This window comes from Oreochromis niloticus, linkage group LG1 (genome assembly GCF_001858045.2).
Source record: "Oreochromis niloticus isolate F11D_XX linkage group LG1, O_niloticus_UMD_NMBU, whole genome shotgun sequence".
In the NCBI taxonomy this organism is placed as follows: Eukaryota; Metazoa; Chordata; class Actinopteri; order Cichliformes; family Cichlidae; genus Oreochromis; species Oreochromis niloticus.
The window spans coordinates 37,272,240-37,295,424 of record NC_031965.2 but is presented as its reverse complement, the minus strand read 5'-3'; the positions used below and the strand labels follow the sequence as shown (position 1 = coordinate 37,295,424).

At 42.4% G+C, this 23,185-nt stretch overlaps 1 protein-coding gene across 5 annotated transcripts; it reads left to right on the top strand.

Moving 5' to 3' along the window:
* Window positions 1-1,246: 1,246 nt before the first annotated feature.
* On the top strand, window positions 1,247-19,077 carry zdhhc1 (zDHHC palmitoyltransferase 1). Of its 5 annotated transcripts, XM_025908269.1 has the most exons (12): window positions 1,247-1,399; window positions 3,387-3,651; window positions 4,516-4,867; window positions 6,063-6,238; window positions 10,112-10,213; window positions 10,785-10,909; window positions 12,283-12,438; window positions 13,549-13,664; window positions 13,775-13,863; window positions 15,086-15,203; window positions 15,376-15,454; window positions 17,522-19,077. In XM_025908269.1, the coding sequence occupies exons 3-12, from the start codon at window positions 4,649-4,651 to the stop codon at window positions 18,028-18,030; spliced, it is 1,689 nt and encodes a 562-aa protein (XP_025764054.1). In that variant the 5' UTR covers window positions 1,247-1,399; window positions 3,387-3,651; window positions 4,516-4,648; the 3' UTR covers window positions 18,031-19,077. The 5 variants fall into 5 exon arrangements, with proteins under 5 accessions (XP_025764054.1, XP_013122493.1, XP_025764049.1 ...); XM_013267039.3 differs by lacking the exon at window positions 1,247-1,399 and having other exon boundaries at window positions 3,094-3,651; window positions 17,525-19,077; XM_025908264.1 differs by lacking the exon at window positions 1,247-1,399 and having other exon boundaries at window positions 3,094-3,651.
* Window positions 19,078-23,185: the final 4,108 nt, after the last annotated feature.

Here is a 23,185-nt window from a genome sequence, read left to right as displayed (position 1 = left end):
ACAGGTTTTGCAGAGTTCTCTGGAAAGAAAGTCAAATGAGAAAATTGGATGGAAAAAGCCACATTCCAGATGTGCCCACTCACATTGGCTACTGTAAACAATATGCCATGTAATATGCTGTGGCACACCCAAAATGTGTGACCACTTTTGTGTTAATCATCTAATTTAATTTATTTAATTTGTTTATTTGTTATTTTCTGTGACTATGAATATTCAAAATGACTTTGGTAACATGACCAATTTATGCAGTATATTATTTTGTCACATGGACTGTACAGAAGGACAGAAAACTAGAGCAACACCTCAGGTGGAACTATTATTTCAAGGCAGGTGCACCCTAGTTGCTTTAGGGGGATGGACTTCCGCCCGAGTGCACTGTTGTCTTGCTCCTGAACTTTACCTGTATTTGCAGGTTAGTACTTGGTAAAAAGTACTACCACTGTCTGTTACGTAGCAATGTTTCATCTCCATGCTAAGTTGTAAAGAAGTAAGACAGTACCTGTAACACTAATGGGCACAGCCGCGCGTTTGACCCGCATCAGACAGCGGAGTCAGGCTGCGCGGGCCGCTAGCAGAAACGTCACGGTAATGTTTTTGTATGGTGGGTCGTAGCGCCCAGAGCATTGTCTTACAGGAAGGTCATGCATATAGATTTATTTTCTTTTCATTATGAAGGTTGGTACTCCTGCACACTTTACCATTTTATATAAAGTTTATTATACAAAGGTGTTTTATTGCTTAAGTGCCATTGATGTTTGAAAAGTATAAAGCTGTTTAATATGTGAGTGTTAATGACATGTAAAATAGAAGGAAGTTGCCCATGTTATGCAAAAGTGAGTTTCAGCTTCAGTGTGCTGTAAATGATGTGTGTTTGTTTTTGCTCAATTTCAGTATTCAGAACCGGTACAGTTGTCCACTTTAATTTCAGCCACATAAGTGTGTGGTTTGCTTTAAATACAGTTGAATATTGCTGTAAATTCACTGTAGATTACAGTGGCTTTCAGTTGCTTAAGCAAGAGCATGTGTGTACTTTTGTTTTGCTTTCACTGAGCGATCACATGAAGCACATGTAAAATAGTGGAAAGTGTAGAGTGTGAATCCATTTATTTTTCTACTTGTGACTTTGGAAAATGGACAGATATGGACACTGGCACTGAAAGAGTCATGCATACATGAATATTGTTAATGTTGTTCATGTTTATTGAAACTTGAATAAGAGATGCAATCTGAGAGGCAAACCGAGTGCACTGTGTCTTCATTGCTCCTGAACTTTACCTGTATTTGCAGGGATTTCTTCTTTGTTATTGTGGCACCATTCCTGGGGCCCGTAACAATGCCAGCAAATGAAATATTACCAGAGTCCACAAGAGCCATGAAAAAACAGTGTAGGAGGCTGAAGGTACGTAAGGCAGCTTTAATCGGATTAACTGTACTTGTTCATGTGCATTGTTTCAGTATAGTATCTGGGTTAGGTCATGTCTACAGGATGCCAGATATCACGGCTGAGCTCCTCTGAGTCACTTCATTCGTAAAGGTCCATGAACCAGTGAGGAATTTTAGTTTGTGAATAAAACAACAGCTCAAATAGATAGGCAGCATGGTGGCTGGGGTCTTTCTGTGTGGAGTTTGCATGTTCTCCCCGTGTTTGCGTGGGTTCTCTCGGGGTGCTCTGGATTCCTTCCACAGTCCAAAGATGTGCAGTTAGTGGGGATAGGTTAATTGGTAACTCTAAATTGCCCATAGGTGTGAATGTGAGTGCGAATGATTGTCTGTGTCTATGTGTTAGCCCTGCGACAGACTGGGTGTACCCTGCCTCTCACCCTAAGACAGCTTGGATAGGCTCCAGTGCAAGAGGATAGATAGATAGATAGATAGATGTCTGTGATCCAAAACTGACTGAATCTAAAGGTTCAAGTATATGGGTGAGCATATGTGTAGATATAGGTATGAATGCACTTCATATAACCATAAAAGTCTTTACTTCTTCCTACTCCCTTTTGAGGATTAAATTTGGATGACCTATATAGAAATAATTAATATATTGGGTAATTTTTAAATGTCCATTTATGTCAGTTGTACTGTATTCTTTTGAATATTCACAGTAAACTTGTATATGTGCATGTCACAAGCTGCTCAACAAACTTCATGCTTTTTTTCTTTCTGCTCAAAGAGTAAAGAATGTAAAAGAAAAGGACAGAATTTGCATAAAACAGCTACATTCCAGATGTGTCTGTTCAAGTCGACTATTGTAAAGAATGCACTACGCTCTATGCCAACAAGTGAAATATTACCAGAGTCCACAAGAGCCATGGAAAAAACTGTGTAGGAGGTAGAAGGTATGCAAGGCAGCTTTAACTGGATTAGTTGTACTTTTTTGTACTTTTGTATGTAGCGAATCCATGTTGTAATCTTTTTAAATTAATTGCTTTGATCTTAAAGTTAACAATTTAGTGTTGCATCAGAAATATAAATGTGAATGTATGAGATTAAAGACCTTACACCTTACTTTTTTATATGCTGTATTTGCACATAAAAATACAGCATAAAAAAAATATAAAAACACTTTTTTTTAGCTTGCAGTACCACCCAGCATTTACCTGATCAGCTTATAATGAGACACTTTAGTTTTAAAAAAACTACCAACAAATTGAGACTGATTTAGTTTATACTAAACAAAACAGCTAACGTTTTACAAACCACTGACAAAACTGAGGTTACAGCAAATGGTTTTTGAGACTAATGATAATAAATGAACAAACCTAAATGAAACATCAAATTCCGCATGGGTAGTAAAATGACAAAAATAAAGTATTAATAATTGATAATCATATTAAAAATTAAACGAGGTAAAAATGGATAATAATTCGAAAAATAACGTAAATCTTAAAAGCATGGCGAGAAGTTAGTTTACATATAAAAGTATCAGCATAAATAAATGCATAGCGGCGTTGCGTTCTGTTCGTCGTGGATCTGCCGCCCCCTGCTGGATGCAGGTCACTAACACAACTATCAGTTCCCTGAGCTCGGTTCTTACATTCATATAGTAGGCGGGGTCAGCACCAGTGACCAATAGGTGTGGACCTACGGCGTTACCAGGGAAACGGTTTACGAGGCTGGAAGACGCTAGGAGACGGTGGGAGGCAGCAGATAGGCTAACGGGTATCATGCTAGCAGGCTAATAGGATCTCCAGCGATCTTAAATATTTAAAGCAGTCGTTCACGTTAAATATTAAACGTTACGCTCGGCTGTTGATTCGCGGTTACCGCCCCCCTCCGTTTGTCGGAGTGAGAGCAAGCATGGCAGCAGCGGTGTCCTGCTAGTCGCGTCTCGTTAGCAGCTTAGCACGCTATCTGGCGAGCTAATCAGAATTTTATACCAATCACAGTTTCTCCCAGAGCGCCGGTCTCGGCGAGGCCGCTCGACAGTGGTCGAGCCCGGCTCCAGGGGTAAAACGAGGGCTGCGGCTGACTACCGGGATGGATGTGAGTTAACAGCTGGAGTACTGGGACGGTGTGGCCCAGATCTGTGGATCTCTGTGGTTTCCCCCAAGAGCAGCCCCCTCCCCTGGGACAAGGGGGACGGCAAAGCTTCACGCCGCTGCTCAGGCCCGGGCTCCGGGATGAGATGAGGCTCCGGTACCGGTTAACCAGGTGGGCTGCCCTTTCGTACAGCAGGAGGTCCGGTGGTGAGGTGAAGTCAACAAATTTGTCGATAAATTATGTGATGCTGTTGTAATACTTCATTAATTTCTTTTGCATCATTCACTTGGCTACTTAATGAATGAGCTGCTCCTCGGCTGCAGCATGTAGAAGGCAGTGTTGTTTGGTTCCAGCTGCTCAGCAGAAACATTTGAAAAAAAAATTTCATACATGTAGAACCAAACACATAAACAACTTCCCCCTGATTACACTTTGATAAATTCAGGAATAAGCCAGTAAAATAACACTCTGTGAAACCATCATTACTCAGATGATGGATTAGTTGACCAGAGACAGGAAAAACAGGAGCTGGAGAATTCAGAGCTGTGGTGATTGGATTATGAAAATTAACTGCATCTTTTCTGATTTTCAATTAAAGACCTCTGCTGTTTAATAATCTATTTACTATCTCAGCCTGCTTGGACAAATTGATAAAGAAATTAACCAGCAGATGAACTGATCATGACAATAATCAGAAACTGGACCCTGGAATAAAAATTAACTTATATCTCAACAACTCAAATAACAAATGTAACTTATTTGATGATAAGAATAATTTAGGGGAAGGGTATAATTGTTTTAATAAGACTTCGGCGACTCCACCTCACTCCAGATGTTCAGATTACAGAAAGGTGGAAGCTGAGGGTTTGTGGAAAACTGATTGTTGCTAATTGGACTGATGGTCTCAGATCACTGCTGTTTGCAGCTGTGTGTTGTACAGTGGGACACACTGGTGTGATGCTGCAGAGCTGTTGTTGGTCTGTGTGTTGTTGCTTGAATCAGAGCCTCTGTTCTCTCTCTCTGTTTCCTTTGCAGCTCAAACTCATTGATCATGAAGCGGCTCTTTATGCAGCTTCAGCCTGCGGCTACTCTCTCGCTCATGTGATGGAGACCACGCTCTGTGCCTGACAACAAACGGCAGCTCTTTGATGCTGGATGCGCGTTCGGGATGGACGTGTGCTGTAGGAACCCGAACCGGACGGCGCCGGTCGGTGAGGACGGCCCACGACGAGCTGACATGCCGCTCTGCTCTCGGACCAACGGTTGGAGTTGGCCTCCGCACCCCTTTCAGCTGCTCGCCTGGCTGCTCTACATCTACTTCGCCGTCACCGGGTTCGGCATATTCGTCCCTCTGCTGCCTGCACACTGGATCCCTGCGGGCTACATCGTATCCTTCCACTGCACGGACAGACCACCACCGCACCACTGGTAGCGAGGTGTACAGATAAACACATGTGAACTTTCTACACCAGTAGCACTTTTTTCTGTGGAAAAAATTGCGTTTTTTTTCCTCAAATTATAGTAAGACGTCTTTCCTTAAAGTAGAATAGAATAGAATAGAATAGAATGCCTTTATTGTCACTATACAGTTGTACAATGAGATACAGAGCATCTCCTACTCAGTGTAAACATGCTGGGGGGGGGGTACAGTTCTGCAGCGCTATATACATATGGACAGTATTAACATATGGAAGAAGATGTGTATATATATATATAAAATGTACAATTTACAAGCCGTAAGTAATATGTAATAAATAGTGTTATGTATGTACAGTTGAGTTATTGCACATGGAATTGGTATAAATAGTGGTGGTCCATAGAGGAAGTGGGAAGTGGGGGGCTGTGTTATCAGTGCATGTGTGAGTTCAGGGTGGTTATCGCTTTGGGGAAGAAACTGTTTTTGAGTCTCTGGGTTTTTGTGTTGATGCACCTGTAGCGCTTCCCTGAGGGAAGCAGGCTGAACATGTTGAAGCCAGGGTGGGAGCTGTCCTTGATGATGTTTGCTGCTCTGCTGAGGCAGCGGGAGGAATAAATGTCCATCAGGGAGGGGAGAGGGCAGCCGATGATCTTTTGTATATATAGTGTAGTGTTATAAGTAAGTGTAGTATATAAGTATAGTGTTAGTTTAGTCAAAGAATAGAGCAAATTGTCTCTCAAAATTTGATGACTTTTTCCCTCAAATTATTACAGTTTTTTTTCTAAATATTTATTGTTTTTGTCTTCTAAAAATTCCAGTTTTTTCGTATTTTAACTGGATTGTAATTCAGGTGAGTTCTCAAATTTTTGTCCCAGATACTTTGGTTGTACAGTCGACAATCTATAATTTATTCATTCTGTCTGCTGGTTTATTTAGCACAGCCAGTGTAAAGTCTGGCAGTGTTAGGGAGCTGTTTTTTGGTAGTGTCTGATGCCTATGAAAATATGAAAAAGGACCACTATTCAAAATGTAATTTCCACATTGTTTGATAGCATTGAGTTATTGTTACTGAGGGGACAGACAGTGATTTCAGGTCTTTTCTTTAGGTGAGGTGTTACAATGTTGCTCTGGCATGTCTGTGTTTGATTCCTGATCTCTGTGTCAGTGTACGGGCATCATGTTTGTGTGTCACCTGTTTGTCCACGTCATGGCCGTGTCCATCGACCCGGCTGACTACAACGTCAGAACGAAGAGCGTCCGAGGCCCGGTCCCCGTGTTCGACCGTTCCAAACACGCGCACGTCATCGAGAACTGCCACTGCTACCTGTGCCAGGTTGATGTGTGAGTAACAGACAGAGGCTTTTCAACGCATGTATGCCGCATCATGTTATCGTTCCCGAAACTGCTGGATACCTTCATCCCAATGATAAAAACTCTCAAGTGCTCTCTAAGCTTGTATTTTAACATTTAGCCGTTTTATGGTCCTTGTTGAGTTTTGTTGAATTGTCCATCCACTGAATTGTCAGTGGATGCTGACACATGGCTCTCGCTCTCAGAGATCCCTGGGCTCATCTCGTTGTGCACTAGGACAGATAAACACGTGGTCTTAGTATGATGTCATGATATGACACTTTTATGTAACTTCAAAATTTAAGCCAATGTTATTATGGATTCAATATGGCACAGCCCTATTGGACCCAGACAGCTGCAGATGAATACTCATTTGTGTTGTAACTCTTCCAAGAGATGCACGCGTAGTTGTTGCATTTTAGCGTGACAGGCCTTTATACCCCTTCGTGTGCAACAATATGACCCAGGAAGCTATTTCAGTTGATGCCGTGGTGTTGGCTGATACCTTTAGATTAAATCAGGTGATCAGGTTTTGTCTACTAGTCTGCAAAAAAACAAAACAAACAAAAAGAACCCCATCTGTTTTCTATTTTTTCTCATTAACCCTGAATGATCTGGTTAATCAGAAACTACCACACTGTGGATTGCTGCCAGCAGATGGTGCTAACACTGGCTGAAACTCTTTCTGATCAAGTTTCCCCATTGGCTGTTAATAGCTGAGATTTTGTAGCCCAAATTGTCCTTTTGCTTCCTGTCAAGCTAACATTGCAAATAGATCACACAGGTGTGTTAACTTGAGCTGCTGTTGGAGTTGTTATTGGCATGTCCCTGCTGAGTATCTCTCACAGGAGGACAGTCTCTGCAGGTCGCACAAACACATATAAACACAAACAAACACACACATGCAGACACAAACTGCTTGTCAGCTGTTAGCAGCTTTGGTGTTGTTGCTAGCAACATGAACTTGAACTGAAGCTTGCTTCATCTTCTGAGCTGCTTGTCACATGGTCTGGATTTGCACTGTCCAATCAGACTCCGGTGTTCTTAAGTATTTTTTTAAGCATGTTTGTTTTCCGGGGGTCTCTGCATGCACAGAAAAGATTTGTTCCATAAAATAAAGTGAAGGTGTCGTGGATTTATTTAATTTACAGCCACATACTTTACATTTATTTATTAATGCCACAAAGTGTTACTGATCTGAAGTCGAGGTCATAAAGCTTCAGCTGAGAGAATTGAAAATGTGTCATGTTAAATTTAATTTTAAATTCCATGATGGTTCCTCCCCTCCAGTCCACCACTCCCTGTAACCTTTTTTAAGCATGCTCTGCAGTCATGAACCTTTTGAGATGTTACCTAACATATTGCAAGTGTCCATCTCAGTTAGATCAGAGCTCATATGGTCTTTAACCTGCCAGGCTGCTTGCATGAAGTCAGTGTGATGTTCAGGATATTTTATGTTGTGCACTAGGGGTGGGTTTCAATAATCGAGTTTCCAATTAAAATCTATTTTAGCTTGAATAAAGCGATATCGATTCATTAAAATCCTGAATCTATTTTAAAATATAAATGTATTTTGCCAGAAACGCCAGAATCTCAGGTTAAACCTCACAAAACTATTTCAACAACCACCAAACAGCTAAAACAGTAAATGAGAGCAGGTAAACGGACTCCACAAAAAAACGTACACACAAAGCGCGGACCCGACGCATCAGAATCAGTGAGCTGTGGGCACGTACGCGGTCGGACACATTGTCGGGGCTGAAATCTGACACCTCACACATTCTGATGCGTCGAGTCCGCACTTTGTGTTTAGGTTTTTTTGGGCTAGATTCTGATGCTGCAGGCTTCATCACTCTCCAACCAAAACTGACTGAACCAGCAGCAAAAGAAGATCCAAACTAAGCTTCACATTTCGCTTCAGATAAACATCGTCATGAATTCCCTCTTACTTTTGCTGTTTTGCTTCCACCACAATAAATTCACACTTCCTGCACAGCTCTTTCTCTCTTTCTCAGTGTACTTTAAGAACAGTTTCCCATCTAAAAATCTCAATTTTCTGCATTATTCGCTTGCTTATTACCCACCACTTTACCGTTGTGCACAGCGCTGTCGGCTGCTGTTTTTTTTTTTTTTAATGACCTCCGAAAGAAAAACTCATTTCTGCTGTTCAATTTCGAAGAAATGTAAACTTTTCAAAATGATGGCAAATTGCAAAACGCTTAGCTGTGTCTCTAATCAAACCTCTGTAACTTTGCTCTGCTTCACTTCAGCAGCATCAGGTAATGTTCATATGTTGATTCATGATTTTGTTCCATTTTTGTTCTACTGCAGAATATTTTTAAGGTTATCTGCTATAAAAAGCCAGGCCAGGAAAATCTCCTTCATGTTTTTTGTTTTATTCTCTGTCACTTTGACACAAAGGCATCTGCTGGGATGCTCACACCTCTGATGAAGTCTCACAAGTGTCAGTACTGATAAATAATCAGAATTATAATATTTCTGACTGTCTGAGGCAAAATTTCCCCGATTCGAAATCGTGGATCGAATCGATTCTAGAAATCAGTGACGATACCCAGCCCTATTGTGCACACTTAAATCAAACAATATTTCTGTTACTTAGAATTTGAATCTACACAAAGACCCCTTCGGAGTTTTTGTGTAGATTCACTGTAAAAACATTTGATTTTTTTCAGACTGTAGATCTACAGAAACAGTTCAGGCAGTCTGGTTACCTACCAGACTCTGTGTGTTTAGACGTAAGAAATGCCGAGAGGAATTAGCTGTTTCACAGTATGCTCACACAAATGAGGTGCACATGTTTCGGTTTAGCGTGAGCTGATTGTCGGCTTTGATATGAATCAGAACTGACCTTCAGAGAAACAGCAGTTTGGGACTTGCTTCCAGTTGTCTGTACATCTGCACTGCAGACAGGAGCTCTTCACCACTGAATTCTGCTGTTTTTAAATCTGCATTTAAATATTTTACTGGCTTCATTGCAGCAGGAATAGGTGGCGTGAAGTTAATTGCAGTGTTGCATAGTCCTCAGCAGCTGAATGCACCTCAGTTCCCGAGTAAATAATAGAGCTGCTCATTGAAGCCAGGAGGTGATGAGCTGAGCTGAGCTGCAGTGACAACTTCTGAGGAAAAAAAATATGGGTCAGTGGGCTGGTCTCAGGAGGCCTCGGAGAACTGGGTCACAGGGGCTCTTACAGACCGTAAACCCCCTCTCAGACCTGAATCTGATCTGACATCGTTTCACGCAGCACGCCCATTTCTGAACAAACATTGGGACCGGATCTGAATACCCACAATCCTCTGGATCTGCTGCAGAGAAGAAGCTACATCTGAAAACTAATTTTAAAGGTTTATTATGCTTGTTGTGCCCTACTCTTGGAGGATGTAGTGTAAAGCGCTTTGGGGTCCTTAGGGACTGAGTAAAGCGCTATACAAATGCAGGCCATTTACCATTTTACCATTTCCCATACAAGTAGAAAAAAAAGACTGAAACTGAACTTTTATTTCACGTACACTGACCTCATTATTCCTCAGTTTTATTTACATATACGGCCTATTCGCAACACCAGGATGTGAACTCTGTGATTGGCTGTTTTAATAACAGTTTATGTACCATTTGTGTATTAAGAACCTGAATCGTGTTTGAAGTAAAAAGTTCTCATTCACAAATTAAACATCCACACACATTCAAACAAAGTTTTAACAAAGCAGTAAAGTCATCAAACGTGAATGTGTTTTAGTTAGATTCGTATCATAATGCGTGCTGTACTATTATGCATTCTGTATAGTGGTGCAAGTCCTAGGCTGCACTTGGTTGTAAATACAGATATATGTATGTGGTTGTTTCAGGGGACCGAAGTCGAAACATTGTAGCGCCTGTAACAAGTGCGTGGCGAACTTTGACCATCATTGTCGGTGGCTCAACAACTGCGTGGGAAGCAGGAACTATAAGTGAGTACTGGTTTATTTTTCTGTGGAGACAAACAATAAAGGATGCTGTCACCTGACACTGGTTCACTCCCAATAAGACAGCTGTCTCTGACAGGGAAGCGAGGCTGTTATGCAGCTCTGTGCAAAGCACTGAATCTCCTTTAACAAAAGGAGATTCTGCTGCACCTGTACATGCACATCTGAGTCTTGCCAACTTTAAAAGTCTTTAAAACAGCAAAGTCACGACAGCAACACAGACAAACTAACAGAACGAGGCAGCTGCCATATGATGGGAGTGATGAATCAGAGGAGGATGCGTCGTGTCTGATGTGACTCAGTGAGGAGTCGATGTCTGTCATTGTTTTTATAACTCTGTGCTTCTGCCTGTAATGATAAAAGTGTCATTAACTTAAAACCGAGTCAGAAGCATTTCCAAAAGTCTCTTCTAAAATACTGGAGCAACATAGACATGGGGTGCAAAGATGGCAAATGTTATGTATTTTAAATATTTTAATCAATATTTTTTAAATATATATTTTGTACATGCATGCCCATTAGGTGTGTGTACTGAGCAGTGCTGTGTGTCCTGCAGGTTGTTCCTCCACAGTGTGATCTCAGCTCTTTTGGGAGTTTGTCTCATTCTTGTTGTTGCCTCCTACGTCTTCGTCGAGTTCTTTCTGGACCCCACTAAACTCCGCACCGACAAACACTTCCTGGGTAAGATTTGACCTCTGACCTTGTAAAAAAGCTGTGAGTCTGTAGTGTTTATTAAAAATTTTAAAAGAAATCTCAGTTAGGGTGTTCAGAAATCAAGAAGTGGAAGCTGAGGATCACAATGGGAAAGAAAGGTGACTGAATGCAGCATGGTTGTTTGTGTCAGGTGGGCTGGTCTGAGTAGTTTGTTTCCTACACAAACCATCTGTGGGTTTACAGAGATGGGTTGAGAAAGAGAAAAGAGAAGAGAAAGTATCCAGTGAGCAGCAGCTCTCAAGGGGAAAATACCAGAGGTGAGAGGAGAATGGCCAGGCTGCTTTAAGCAGCTGTTACAAGTGATTATCAGTAACGCAGATAATCACTTGTAACAACCAAGGTATGCAAAAGAGCATGTCTGAATGCACAACATGTCAAACTTTCAAGTAGATGGGCTACAGCAGCAGAACGCCACACTGGGTGCCACTCCTGTCAAGAAAGAACAGGAAACTGAGGTTCCTGCAGGCTCAACAGAATTAGACCAGAGAAGATTGGAAAACTGTTGCCTGGTCTGATGAGTCTCAGATGGTGGCGTCAGAATTTGGAGTGAAAAGCACGGCTTCATCCTGCCTCATATCAACGTTTCAGGAAGCTGGTGGTATTATGGTGTGGGGGATATTATCTTGGCACACTTTGGGCCCCTTAGTACCAGCTCAGGATCAGTTAAACCCCACAGCCTACCTTAGTGTTGTTACTGACCATGCCCATTCCTTTGTCAAGAAGCACAGGTGAGTGATAAAAGACTCATGTGTGATAAAATGCACTACAGTGTGATACTCGGAATTTAGCAGCTTCACAGTGAACGGAGTAACCTGCAAACTGAACTGAACTGTGTGCAGTCCTTGCCACCTATCTCCAGTTAGATTCTTCTGAACTTGCGTAGCTGCAGGATGAGAAAGCAGTGCCCCCTCCTCTCAGTGTTATCTGCAGGCGGAGAGTCCACATCCGCAGCAGAGGGAGGAAGATCAGGAGAGTGAGATGACTGATGTCTTTGTCCTTCAGTCTCGTGTTTTCATGTGAGGAAGATTATTTAGTTTGTCGACAGCTTATAGTTGTTTCAGCGAGTTTAGGGCGATTTTTGCTGTTCAAACGGTCACTGTTGCCTCTCTATAAATGATGTTTCATTGTGAACCTGAAATTTTGTTAAACTAGAAAAAAGAGGAATATTAGAAAGATAATTCACCTAGCTCACAGATACAACGACAACAACTTTTAAAGCTAAAAAACCCTCAAAGTTATACCTGATGTGCTTGGATTTTGCTGATATATTGGGGTTTGGTTATTCAGCCATTAAATGAAGAAATGCTGTTTTCACAGTTGACTCTTTTTGTGTCCCGCAGTGAGGAATGAGACAGGTGTGTGGTTTGTCTTCCTGCCCGTTGCGCCTCTCAGGTCAGCTGCACCGGTGATTCCCGTCCTGGCTGCCATCACAATCGCTCTGGGTCTTCTGTCCTGCGTGTTGCTCTGCCACTTGCTTTGTTTCCACATCTACCTGAGTAAGAAATAACACACCTGCCTGTCTGTCCACGTGTCAAATCTTTGACAAGAGGAAGCTTTTCTTTATTTTCTGCCCTGCAGTTAATGTTGTAATGTCTGATGTTCATAATAAATATTTTCAAAATTCAAAACGTATGTAAAAGTGATCCCTGTGAAGCTCAGCTTTAGACATATTCCGTTACATAGCGATTTTATTACATCACAGATTTAAGTTTCTGTGGTGATCTGCTGCAGGTACAGCATGCTTATGAAATGCAGGCAGTGCAGTTCACAGGCAACACATTACGTTAGTCTGTAGAATGGCTTCTGTATTTTTGAAAGTGGGGCAAAAAATTTCCCTTTAAAACAGCATTTTCTTTCAAAGTAACTATTAGGTTTTCCTGTTTCAGAATCCATTTGTTGTCTTTAGGTTTTATAAAGAGATAACAATCCACAAAACTGTGAGTTTGCATCAGTTTTACTAGTTTTACTACTATTTTTATTTTGTAAACAATCAGACATTTACGTGAGCATTTTATAAGGATTTTGAGGGGTAGCACTGGGGGGCCATCAGCATTTTTATTGCTTTAATAATTCCTTTTCCTCAGATTGGACCTGATGTGCTGCTCAGTGGAAATTGAGCATAAAATCCACAGTCTGCCTTCTTTGTAAAGATTTATTCCAGAGTTCATTTATTTAAATGCAATATGAGGCTTCAGCAGTCTGAGTCAGACACATCACTCCTCTGCAGCTCGATAAAACCAAGAGAGAAAATTCAGTTAAAAAAATATTCTCTTTAATAGCTTCACTCACATTCAGGTGATGCTGCCAGTATATCATACGTTTGGATATTTATTTGTTTATTCAGCAGCATAAAGGAGAAGGCGGCTATAGAGTTTTTCCTTCCTCGTGCTGTCTACGCTCTCATAGAGGTTATTTGGCAAATAGACAATAAATTTTTGTTTCTGACCTCATGGTAATGCTGCAAGACCCCATCAGTGTTTCAGAACAAATCCTGTGGGTGTGTGTTATGTGTGTGTTTTTAACTTGTCCACCTCCTCCAGACCTTTAAAGGCCATGTCAGGGTTCAAGGGTCTGGGGAAATGTATGTTTACTTATGTGTGTTTCAGTGTGGAACAGGCTCAGTACGTACGAGTACATAGTGAGGCAGCGCCACCGTGTGGACAACAGAGACTTGAGGAAACCGGGATCTGTGAAAGAGACGGCAGCTCCTTCAGTCCTCAAGGTGACTGACTGGCAGGCGAATAGGCTCTGTTAATAAAGGGAGAAAGAGTCTGGTTTGGGTGGGGTTGAGTTCAGGCTCTGAGTCTTTGTCCTCTGCTGTCCCCCCATCAGGATGTGAACTACTCAGGGACTCTGGGTTACACCAACCCTCAGCTGGACGTGCAGGAACCTACTGCCGTGGCCGTGCGAGGAGAGGCAGAGTAAGTCTCTCAGCTCCTCCTGTTCTGGTTCAGATGGCCGGGTCCTACTTAAAGCCGGCGCGCGTGATTGGCTGAGGTGAACTGACCGGGTCCCGACACGTCTCAGTAAACAGCCGGCAACAGTTATTTCACCACACGAGGAGGCCGGACCTCGTCGCCATGGACACGGTTTTCTTTGCAGAAAACAAAGTGCAACATGAAATTCTTTGGCTTCAACTTTCAGGAAGCAAACAAAGTGTGGATTGTGTGTGTGTGTGAGCTAAAGGGAGGAGGCTTTTTCTGTGTGTGTGTGTGTGTGTGTGTGTGTGTGTGTGTGTAACAGAAAGGCTTTATAAACAGTCCCACTCACTCTAACACTTGCTCTGAATCCTGTCTATCTGAGACGTAGGAAACCTTTTTTATATTGGAGCAGGAACAGTCAGAGAACAACGTGGAAGGCACAAAATAAAACACTGACAAACAGGGAAACTAGTTTAGATACTTAATCACACGTAGAATGTGTTGTTGTTCTGGTTCCAGTGTGTCGGGTCATTACAGAAGCACAGCGTTAGTATGATCTGTGAGCGACCGTCAGGTAGATTATTTACCTGCACTGACAGGGTTCATTGGTCGACAGTGAGACGCTGGAGTGCTGACCCTGAGCCTGGCACATGCCTCTCCACCACAGCATTAATAACCTCTTTCTTTTTTCTGAACATGTGTCTTCTTTACCTGAGGTTTCTCCCAGTGAAGAAGACACGTGTGCTACTTTTTATTGACATTATTACCTCTTTTACACCAACTTGGTGCCAGTACAGATCTAGCTCAGTGTTATTGGTTCCAACTTTGTGCTCCACAGTTTTGTTGTACCAAACTGGTGTCAGCTTTTTAACATTAGCACCAGGCCTTTATTTATTTATTTGGTGGAAATCTGAGGAACTGGCTCTAGATCGGGCACCAGCACAGTGCTGCTGGAGAAGGAAGTCCCTGTATTAAGGGGTCTAGTGTTCACAGAACTTTGTGTATGTGTTATATTCTATAGTCATTAAAGGTAAAGTGAAAAGTTTATAGCCTTTTTCGCTGTTGATGATTATGACTATTGGTCATTAAATCCAGTGTCTCAAATTATTTGAATATTTCCCACGATTTGTAACTTTTGCACAGTATCCAGGTACTTTTTTTTAGATGCACTAGTACAGTCTGTAGTATGCAATCAGATAATCATGCATTGTGTGTGCACCAGGTTCCTGGCTAATGGTAGAGTGAGGACTGTGTCCAGTCCTGTCATGGAGGAAGAAGCTCCGCCCACTGTCTCTTCAGAGATGAAAGCCATAGCGGCACACACACATCGACACACACAGGTAAAAGCCCACAAACCAAACACCTGATAACAGGTTCGGTGTGATGTTACACAGACTGTGGAGGTCTGACGGATCAGGGGAAACTTTGGATAAAGTTGTGTATATTTGAAGAGAATATGCAGTGAGGGAGACCGCACTTAAAAAGCTGCTTTGTATTTTTATTCTTCTGCAGAAGAAAAAGAAGAAGAAGGTACGTAAAGTCCCAGCAGAGGTGACCAGAGAGCGCTGCCCGGCCACAGCCCCGCCTCCCGGTATGGCCTCACCTGTCTGTACATATGAAGACACTCATGAGCATACCATGTTCTCTAACCTGAACCTAAAGGCTGTCAAAGTTCCGCTGCTCTGTATCAAGTGTCTGCTCTGCTTTCCATTTAAATGACCTCCTCTTTGAAATTTAGGTGGTGTTAACCTTGTGGTCCTGTGGTGCGTTCACACGCAGAAATGAAAGTCTGACAGCAGAAGCTGCGATGTTAGTAAACAGGGCTGACATGAAACAAAGCCTTGGCCAAATAAAGACGCTTCAGTTGACCTTACAGCGGAGGGCAGTTTCAGTCCATTCAGTTAGCAAAGCACAGGATTAATCAGCAAAAATATATATTTTTTAATGTTGATATTTGGAGACTAAAATAAGAGAAAATTTTTACAATTACAGATCCAAAATCTGACATTAAAGAACAAATCCATTCACAGAATTGGTTTGGAGAGGTCAAACTTATTGGTTCCAGCTGATTAAACACAGAAACAAAGTGAAAACAAGTGAAGGCTTAAAATAAGTTACTGAAAAGCTGTCGGGAAGAAAGAGCTAAACTAATCAAAAAGACAGAGTTTGCAACATTTTAAGTTCGGTCATATCCAAGTTCCTTAAATTTGATTTTTCTCTGAAACTGTTCAAAAACAAGGACACTCAAAGCTTCTGTCCTTCTGCCCGTCCCATGTTCACACAGCAGATCCTGTCACCTTAAGTCCGGGTGGAAGAGCAGCTCGACCACTTAAAAAAGTAAAACAAATTTTAGATTTGAGGTGGGAGCGCTGATTGACCTAAACCTGAACCCTTCCACCTGTTTTTTTTCTCTCACTTCCACAGTGCAGCTGTGCACGCTGATGCTTCAGCTGCACATGTGACCTGCCTCGGCTCACTGAGTGCAGACAGTCTTCAGGTAGTTCCTGTCTAAACTTTGAACTCCTTTAACAAAACATGTACCTGTTCTCAGGATCCCAGCTGTCATTTATTCATTTTAGAGTCACACAAACAAAGGTTTTACTCTTCTCATAGATGTTCACAAGCATCTTGTTCAGACCTGTAGTGATGTTGGAGCAAATCCAAACATGTGGTGTAGATTTCTGGTGCTGCTGTTTTGGTTATTTCACTTCTCACATTTGCTGGAAAAACCTGGAAAAATTGTCCCTGTGAGATTGTTGGGGGGGTTAATGTACCCCCACCGAGGTAGCTATAGCCACCCTCTCTCCGCGTGGAAACACAACAAACACAACAGCTGCTGGTGATAGAGAAAGACAAACTAGGATACACACACGGAAGTTCATTTCCCACTTCCAGCATGATGATGATAGATGGCCATAAACAGATGCTATCTGCTGGACAGCTAAAATGTTAGTGGCTGTAATAAATCAGAACAACAGACAGAAATACCCTGTGTTTGTTTTCTTTCCTCATTTTGGATAATGAATCATTGTAGCCGCTTCCCAAACATGCATTCATTCCAAAGGCAGCAAGACTCCTAATGAATCCTAATAGGGTGATAATTTTAATTTAATGTACTAAAGAGACTGGTTGGATGGGATGTATGGGTACATATGCTAAAAATATATCTCGATTGGCAATCTATTGGTGGCAATTCTGACCATCGTTAATAGTCGAGATCTTCTTCCATTCACAGAGCCTTAACCTCGAGGGTCCCCAACTCTCCAATCAGGAAAACATTCAGGTTTTCCTTCAGGTTAGAATCAGAGTCTCAAAAGGCAGTCAGTCAGGACATGAAATGAAATGACCCAATGCTGTGGGCTTTGAGCGACTGATATCAGGTAGCGTGGGAATGTGTATTTTTCTGTTCCTGGATCACAGAGCTGCTCGGGCACAGAATAAAGTCTTTACTAATATGAAACAATTGCGAGAGTCTACATGCAGAAGAGCTCCGGAGTCTCTGAGTTTAAAGGGCAAACCAGTGGGAAGTGGATCCTCAGATGGACACATTTCAAGTTTGTCAGACCAGGACCTGATCGATGTCTGACAGAAAGCCTGAAATGTCCTTAAATGTTCTAAAAAATGATGAAATGAATAATCTCTGTCTCTTTCTCTCTAGCAGAGCCCAGCAATGTGCCCACTGTGTCCTTGGGTCAACGGCTTCCTTTCCCAGCATTTCCCCTGAGGGCCACACTGCCCCCCCTGGCCCCCACTTCAGGCCCCGTCCAGGCTGCCGCCCCTCCTGCCGAGTACCACTCAGATTCTGCTGAGTCTCTGGAGGAGATCCCGGTGGCGTTGGCCAAACTTGGCTCTTCGGCCTCTGCTGCTACGGCAGACGCGTCTTCACACAGGCCTGTCCCGGCATTCCCTCTGCCCTCACCACAGCCCAGGACTAAAAGGAAGGGTGCCTCCTCCCGCGCTAAGAACGCGGCGGAGCTGAGGTTCGAGATGGCCACCACGCACCCTCCCTCAGTGTTCGTCAGCCGGGCCAGCGGAGAGGCCCCTGAGCCCCTAGAGGAAGTCCTCAGCCTGGGCAGGAGGAAGACTGGACCGAGGCCCAGACCCGGGTCCAGACCAGCGTCTCGGGCATCGCTGGGCTCAGGCGCTCCCTCTTGGATGGAGCAGTAATCAGAGCAGACTGCTACTCTTTATCTTTTTACAATCACTTACTGGCACAACTATTTTACTTTTATTCTGAAGGGTTTATATTGCTCTATTTATTGAGTTGCTTTAATTTTGAAAGCCAAAGGTGACTTCCTGTTTATGTCTCGGTAAATGAAGTGTTTGTGGATGTTTGCGTGTCTGTTCCTGTGGAGACTTTATGGACACCTCCCTGTTGTTTTTTACTGTTTCCTGTCAATCGGTCCTCTACTGCTTAACCTGGTCTCCATGGTAACTCTGGGCCACAGAGACACCAGGTGCTTAAGACTTTAAATTTAAATCCCCAAAAGGCCAATAATGAGTCAATGAAGTCATAAGGAAATGATCAGATAAGTAACACTAAGCCAGAAAATGAAGCTCAAAGCCTCAGCAATTAAATCTTATTATGTTAAATCTGTAATTTGGATTTTCTGACACTCGTTGTCATTTTTCAGCCAATCACAAACGCTTTCAATGTCTGCTGTTTGTGTAGCTTCCAGCGGCTGCTACACTGCAAACTGCAACACCAGCTGGATCCTTTTAAAGCATTTAGTTCATTCCAGACATCGAACATCCGAATTGGTGATCTTTAGTTTTCTTAACTGGAAGCTAACAGGCTGTTGCTGCATAGTTGGTGTGCAGCGTGAGGGTGGGATCAGAGAAAATGTCACCACGTAACTCTTTCAGCCATCATGTCTGAGTGAAGCAGCATAAAGTCATGAAAGCTTAGAACGGCTCTTTCTAAACAGGAATCAAGTTTTTCAGTAAATGTTGAACCGCTCCTTTAAAGGTTTCATTTTGAACCGCTCCTCCTGTAGTCTGTGTGCAGCCGGACATGCTGAGGATGCTTCACCTGTCAGCTGATTTAACAATAAAGAATGAAAGCTGGTGCATTTGTTACACGTTTATATCCAGATGCTGGTCCGGAGATTTAATTCTTCTTCATTTGCTGCACTTTCAGCTGTTTCATTCCTGAAGAGTCATGACAGCAACTGGATTTTCAGTTCAGAGCCACAGTAATTAGTTGATTAAGAAGCCTAAAATCAATCAATTAATTAATAAAAATCTTCTGTAGCCTTATCAACACACATGTGTAAGATAAAGCATTAAGCTACATATTTTGGTTTTGTATATGTAAATGAGTAATCCACCCACATAAAACAAGAAATGAAATGCAAATGAAGATTTAAGCCTGTATCCTGCTACTAAAACATGTATATAAAAGATGGGCACACACCATGACATCACTCTGTTCTGTGAACCTTTTTCTCACCGTTTTAAGCTTTGATTTGAGCATTTTTGTGATTGCTGTCTTTTTTATTTGGAGTCACAAGTGACCAAAAATGTTAAATAAATTTGAAATAACATGTCATTTCAAACTTATTGCTGTGTTTCCATCCATCCTTTCTCTTAGCTACTAAATGGTAAACGGCCTGTATTTATATAGCGCTTTACTAGTCCCTAAGGACCCCAAAGCGCTTTACACATCCAGTCATCCACCCATTCACACACTGGTGATGGCAAGCTATGTTGTAGCCACAGCCACCCTGGGGCGCACTGACAGAGGCGAGGCTGCCGGACACTGGCGCCAGTGCCGGAGGACAGACATTTGTTTAAAACTCTTAAAGATGTTGAAGAAGCTCCTTTAAGCAATTACTTGGTGTTCCTCCACCTCCAAAGAAATGTCAGAAGGAGTCCGAACCGCAAAAGAAGCGCGTATTCTCGGAAAATTGGTTGCAGGAGGTGAGCTGGCTTCAACAAATGATGAACGCACAGAGATGTGGTGCAGAATATGTCGTGAAAATCCCACTCTAGCGGACAAAAACAGTGCCTTTTATATGTATGCAAACGCGCGTTGCAACTTCTTATCTGGTGCACGTTTTTTATTTTGACAGCGCATGCGCACCTGCAGAGTACTTATGTGCACCCCTGCATATGGCAGTGGGTCTGGCTACACACAAACAAACAAAAGAACAAATTATCCCCAAGCCGAAACCACCAAATCATTGTAAAATGCTTACAAGCACTTACACTTCAAGGCAGTTTCTCTAACTTCACATTTAGACACACTGGAACTGCAGACTCTGCGTCTTGCACCCGTTGCCTACTGACCACCACCAGTAGGCAACGGGTGAAGTGTCTTGCCCAAGGACACAACGACCGAGTCGGGGCTCGAACCGGCAATCTTCCGATTACAAGGCGAGCTCCCAACTCTTGAGCCACAATCGCCCCAATTCAGGGTTGTGGGCATGCTGGAGCCTGTGCCAGCTGCTATGGGGCAAGAACCAGGGGTAGAGCCTAGATTGGTCTTATCAAAGGGTGTTTTATTAGAAATAAGTTCATGTTAATCATTCCCTTTATTTACAATAAAAGGTCAGAAGAAATGACTAAATAAACAGCGCAGGGAAGCAGTGCAGAGGAAGACGGAGAAAGTGATGGTGTGAAAACATCAAAAGTGAGCATGGAAGACTTTTCCAGAGAGTGGATTAGTATCCTGTTCATGTGCTCAGTGCTTCTATGACTCCGCGGGGAATTAAAGGATCAAGACATGACAGGATGGGAATTTAAATGACCTTGTGTAGCCCAATTGCAGATCCTTCACAACCTTTCAGGCAACTCTGGCCCACAATTTGGAAATCATTAATTTAGGTAAAAGAAATGCTGCTTTTCTTTCTCATACAGTTTTTGGATTAAATATTTTCCGGGTTTGGACTGTCGGTTGTACAAAAAAGCCCATTTATAATGAATCAGAGCTCTGGGGAGCTGTGCTGAATGTTTGTGCTGTTTTCTGATGTTTAATAGTCCAAATGATTCATTGTTAGGAAAGTAATTGTAAGTTGCACCGTTTTTTTCAGTCTAATGGTCCCATGAATGAGTCCCGAGGGTCAGCCTTCATGCTATAGCTGTTTGTGTTTCCAAAATCAGAGCTGCTCAGCAAGTGGCAAAAGAGCTGAAGGTCACAGGAACACACACACACACACACACACACACACACACACACACACACACACACACACACACACACACAGTGGTTACACACACCACAGGGATGATTTAGACGTTAGCTTAATGAATCATATTTATCACCACGTATCTGCCAAAGCTTTTATTTTGACAGGCTGATAATGTGTGTGCGTGTGTGTTGTTGCATGTCATCATCCCTTCACGATGTGAGGAGGAGTTGCCTGGGCAACCAGTCAAGACAACATCATAACAACGTCAATCAAAGAGGAGTGGCAATGAGAAGTATGTGACACACACACACACACACACATTAACACACACACATTCATAGCTGGGTGTTCCTGTGGTGACACCCGAGAGCGGTCACTGAACACACACACACTGATGTTTGTGAGTCTCTGTCAGCAGCCGCATTAACACGCTGCCGCCTCAAACGTCAAATATTGTCATGTTTTCGCAGTCAGCTGTCCTCTCGTTATTCCTCCACCTGCTCCTTTAGGAGCTGCAACAATAACAGAAAAAAACACCATAAGCAGCTTCTTTTACGGTACGTGTGGAAATCAAAGAATTACATGACTGCCCGTGAAAAGCAAAAACCTTATCTGATTTTAGTTTGCCTGATCTCCCTCTAAGGTCATCTTCTCACACATCTCTGGACAGCTTCCAGCATCTGTAGTATTTTTAGATGCTTCCCTGGAAGTCCTGAGTGAAAGTGGTCAGCAGAGGTCTTCCATGGAGTGATCGAAAAATAGCAGATGTGCTGAAACTGGTCCAGAGATGGAGCTTAAAAATGGAGATCAGGACATTTGAGTCAAAGTTAGAGACCTTTGATTGTACTTTGTTAAGGTACAATCTTAAATAAATAGATAAATAAACATATGCAGTTATAGGTTTATAATTGCATATGTTTGTCATATACATATCAATGTGTACAAGTAAGGCGAATATTGATATCATTCATTAGAAAGGAAGGATAAGATCTATCTATCTATCTATCTATCTATCTATCTATACTTTGTTTATTCATTTGACTATGTGAAGAATTCAATATTCGATGCCCCCTGACTGAAAAAAATCCAAAATATCCCATTCATGAAGGAAGTCTGGTGACTTTTTATATTTTTATATATTAATACCGCCATGACTAAACATGCAGACAAACGAAGAGTGAATATGAACACTCCAGTATGGAGGATGCCAGAGTGCGGCTATGGCTATTTCCTGGAAGCTTTGTTCTGGCCAAAGTCTGACGTCCTCTCCAGTCATATGGCTGTGTCCTCGCAGGTTGTCCTGGAGACCCTGGTCAACATGATGTAACCGAACACCAACAGCTGCTTCCTGCCGACACACCCGCTGCCATGAGCTCACTTCCTGCCACTCACAGACACACACTAACAGTCTCTGACCTATTGTTCTTTGTGGATTCAGAAAGTAAACAGTATGTTTATCCTCCTAAACAGGATGAAGAAGACATCACAGCTGAGCTCACTCAGCCCATCAAAGTGGAAAACCAAAATTATTCTGACAGTGAACAGAAAACCAAATAAAGAGCGAGATGATGAAATCATTTAAATTTTCATCAGTGTCCTCAGTATCTGTCAAACAAACACATGATTGTTAAATAAACTCTTGTGGAGGAAGAATCACGCGGTAAATTAACGAGGCAGCAGATAATCTCATCTGTTCTCCTGGAGCTGATTGATCTGCTTTAAATACGAATCATCTTCAGATCAGTCAGTGAGGTTATCAGATGTTATAAGAGGCAGCAGCATAGCAGACGAGACATACTGAGAACCTGCAGCTCATATTGCTAAAGAGAGAAACTGATTGAACAGCTTCAGCTTTAGTCTTTGTGTTGAATATCTTTTTATAGGTGATAATTACTGTTATTTTTGTTATATCAACCGTTCTGCTTCCATCAACAGAAAGTGAGCGGAGTCCATTAGCTTCTCTCTGAGCAGCCAATGCTAAAAGTATGTGAGCCGAACAGAGAGCAGGTCAGTGTTGAGTGCAGCAGTGCACCTGTTATACTCTGACAGTTTCCCCACGCTGGGAGAGACAAACTGTGAAGCTGTGTGTGAAAAAACAGGGCACCAGCATCTGTGTGAGGGAACGTTCTCATTTCCACACTGATGAAAACCACAATGATTTCATTTTATTGTGCTTTTATTAAAGCTGG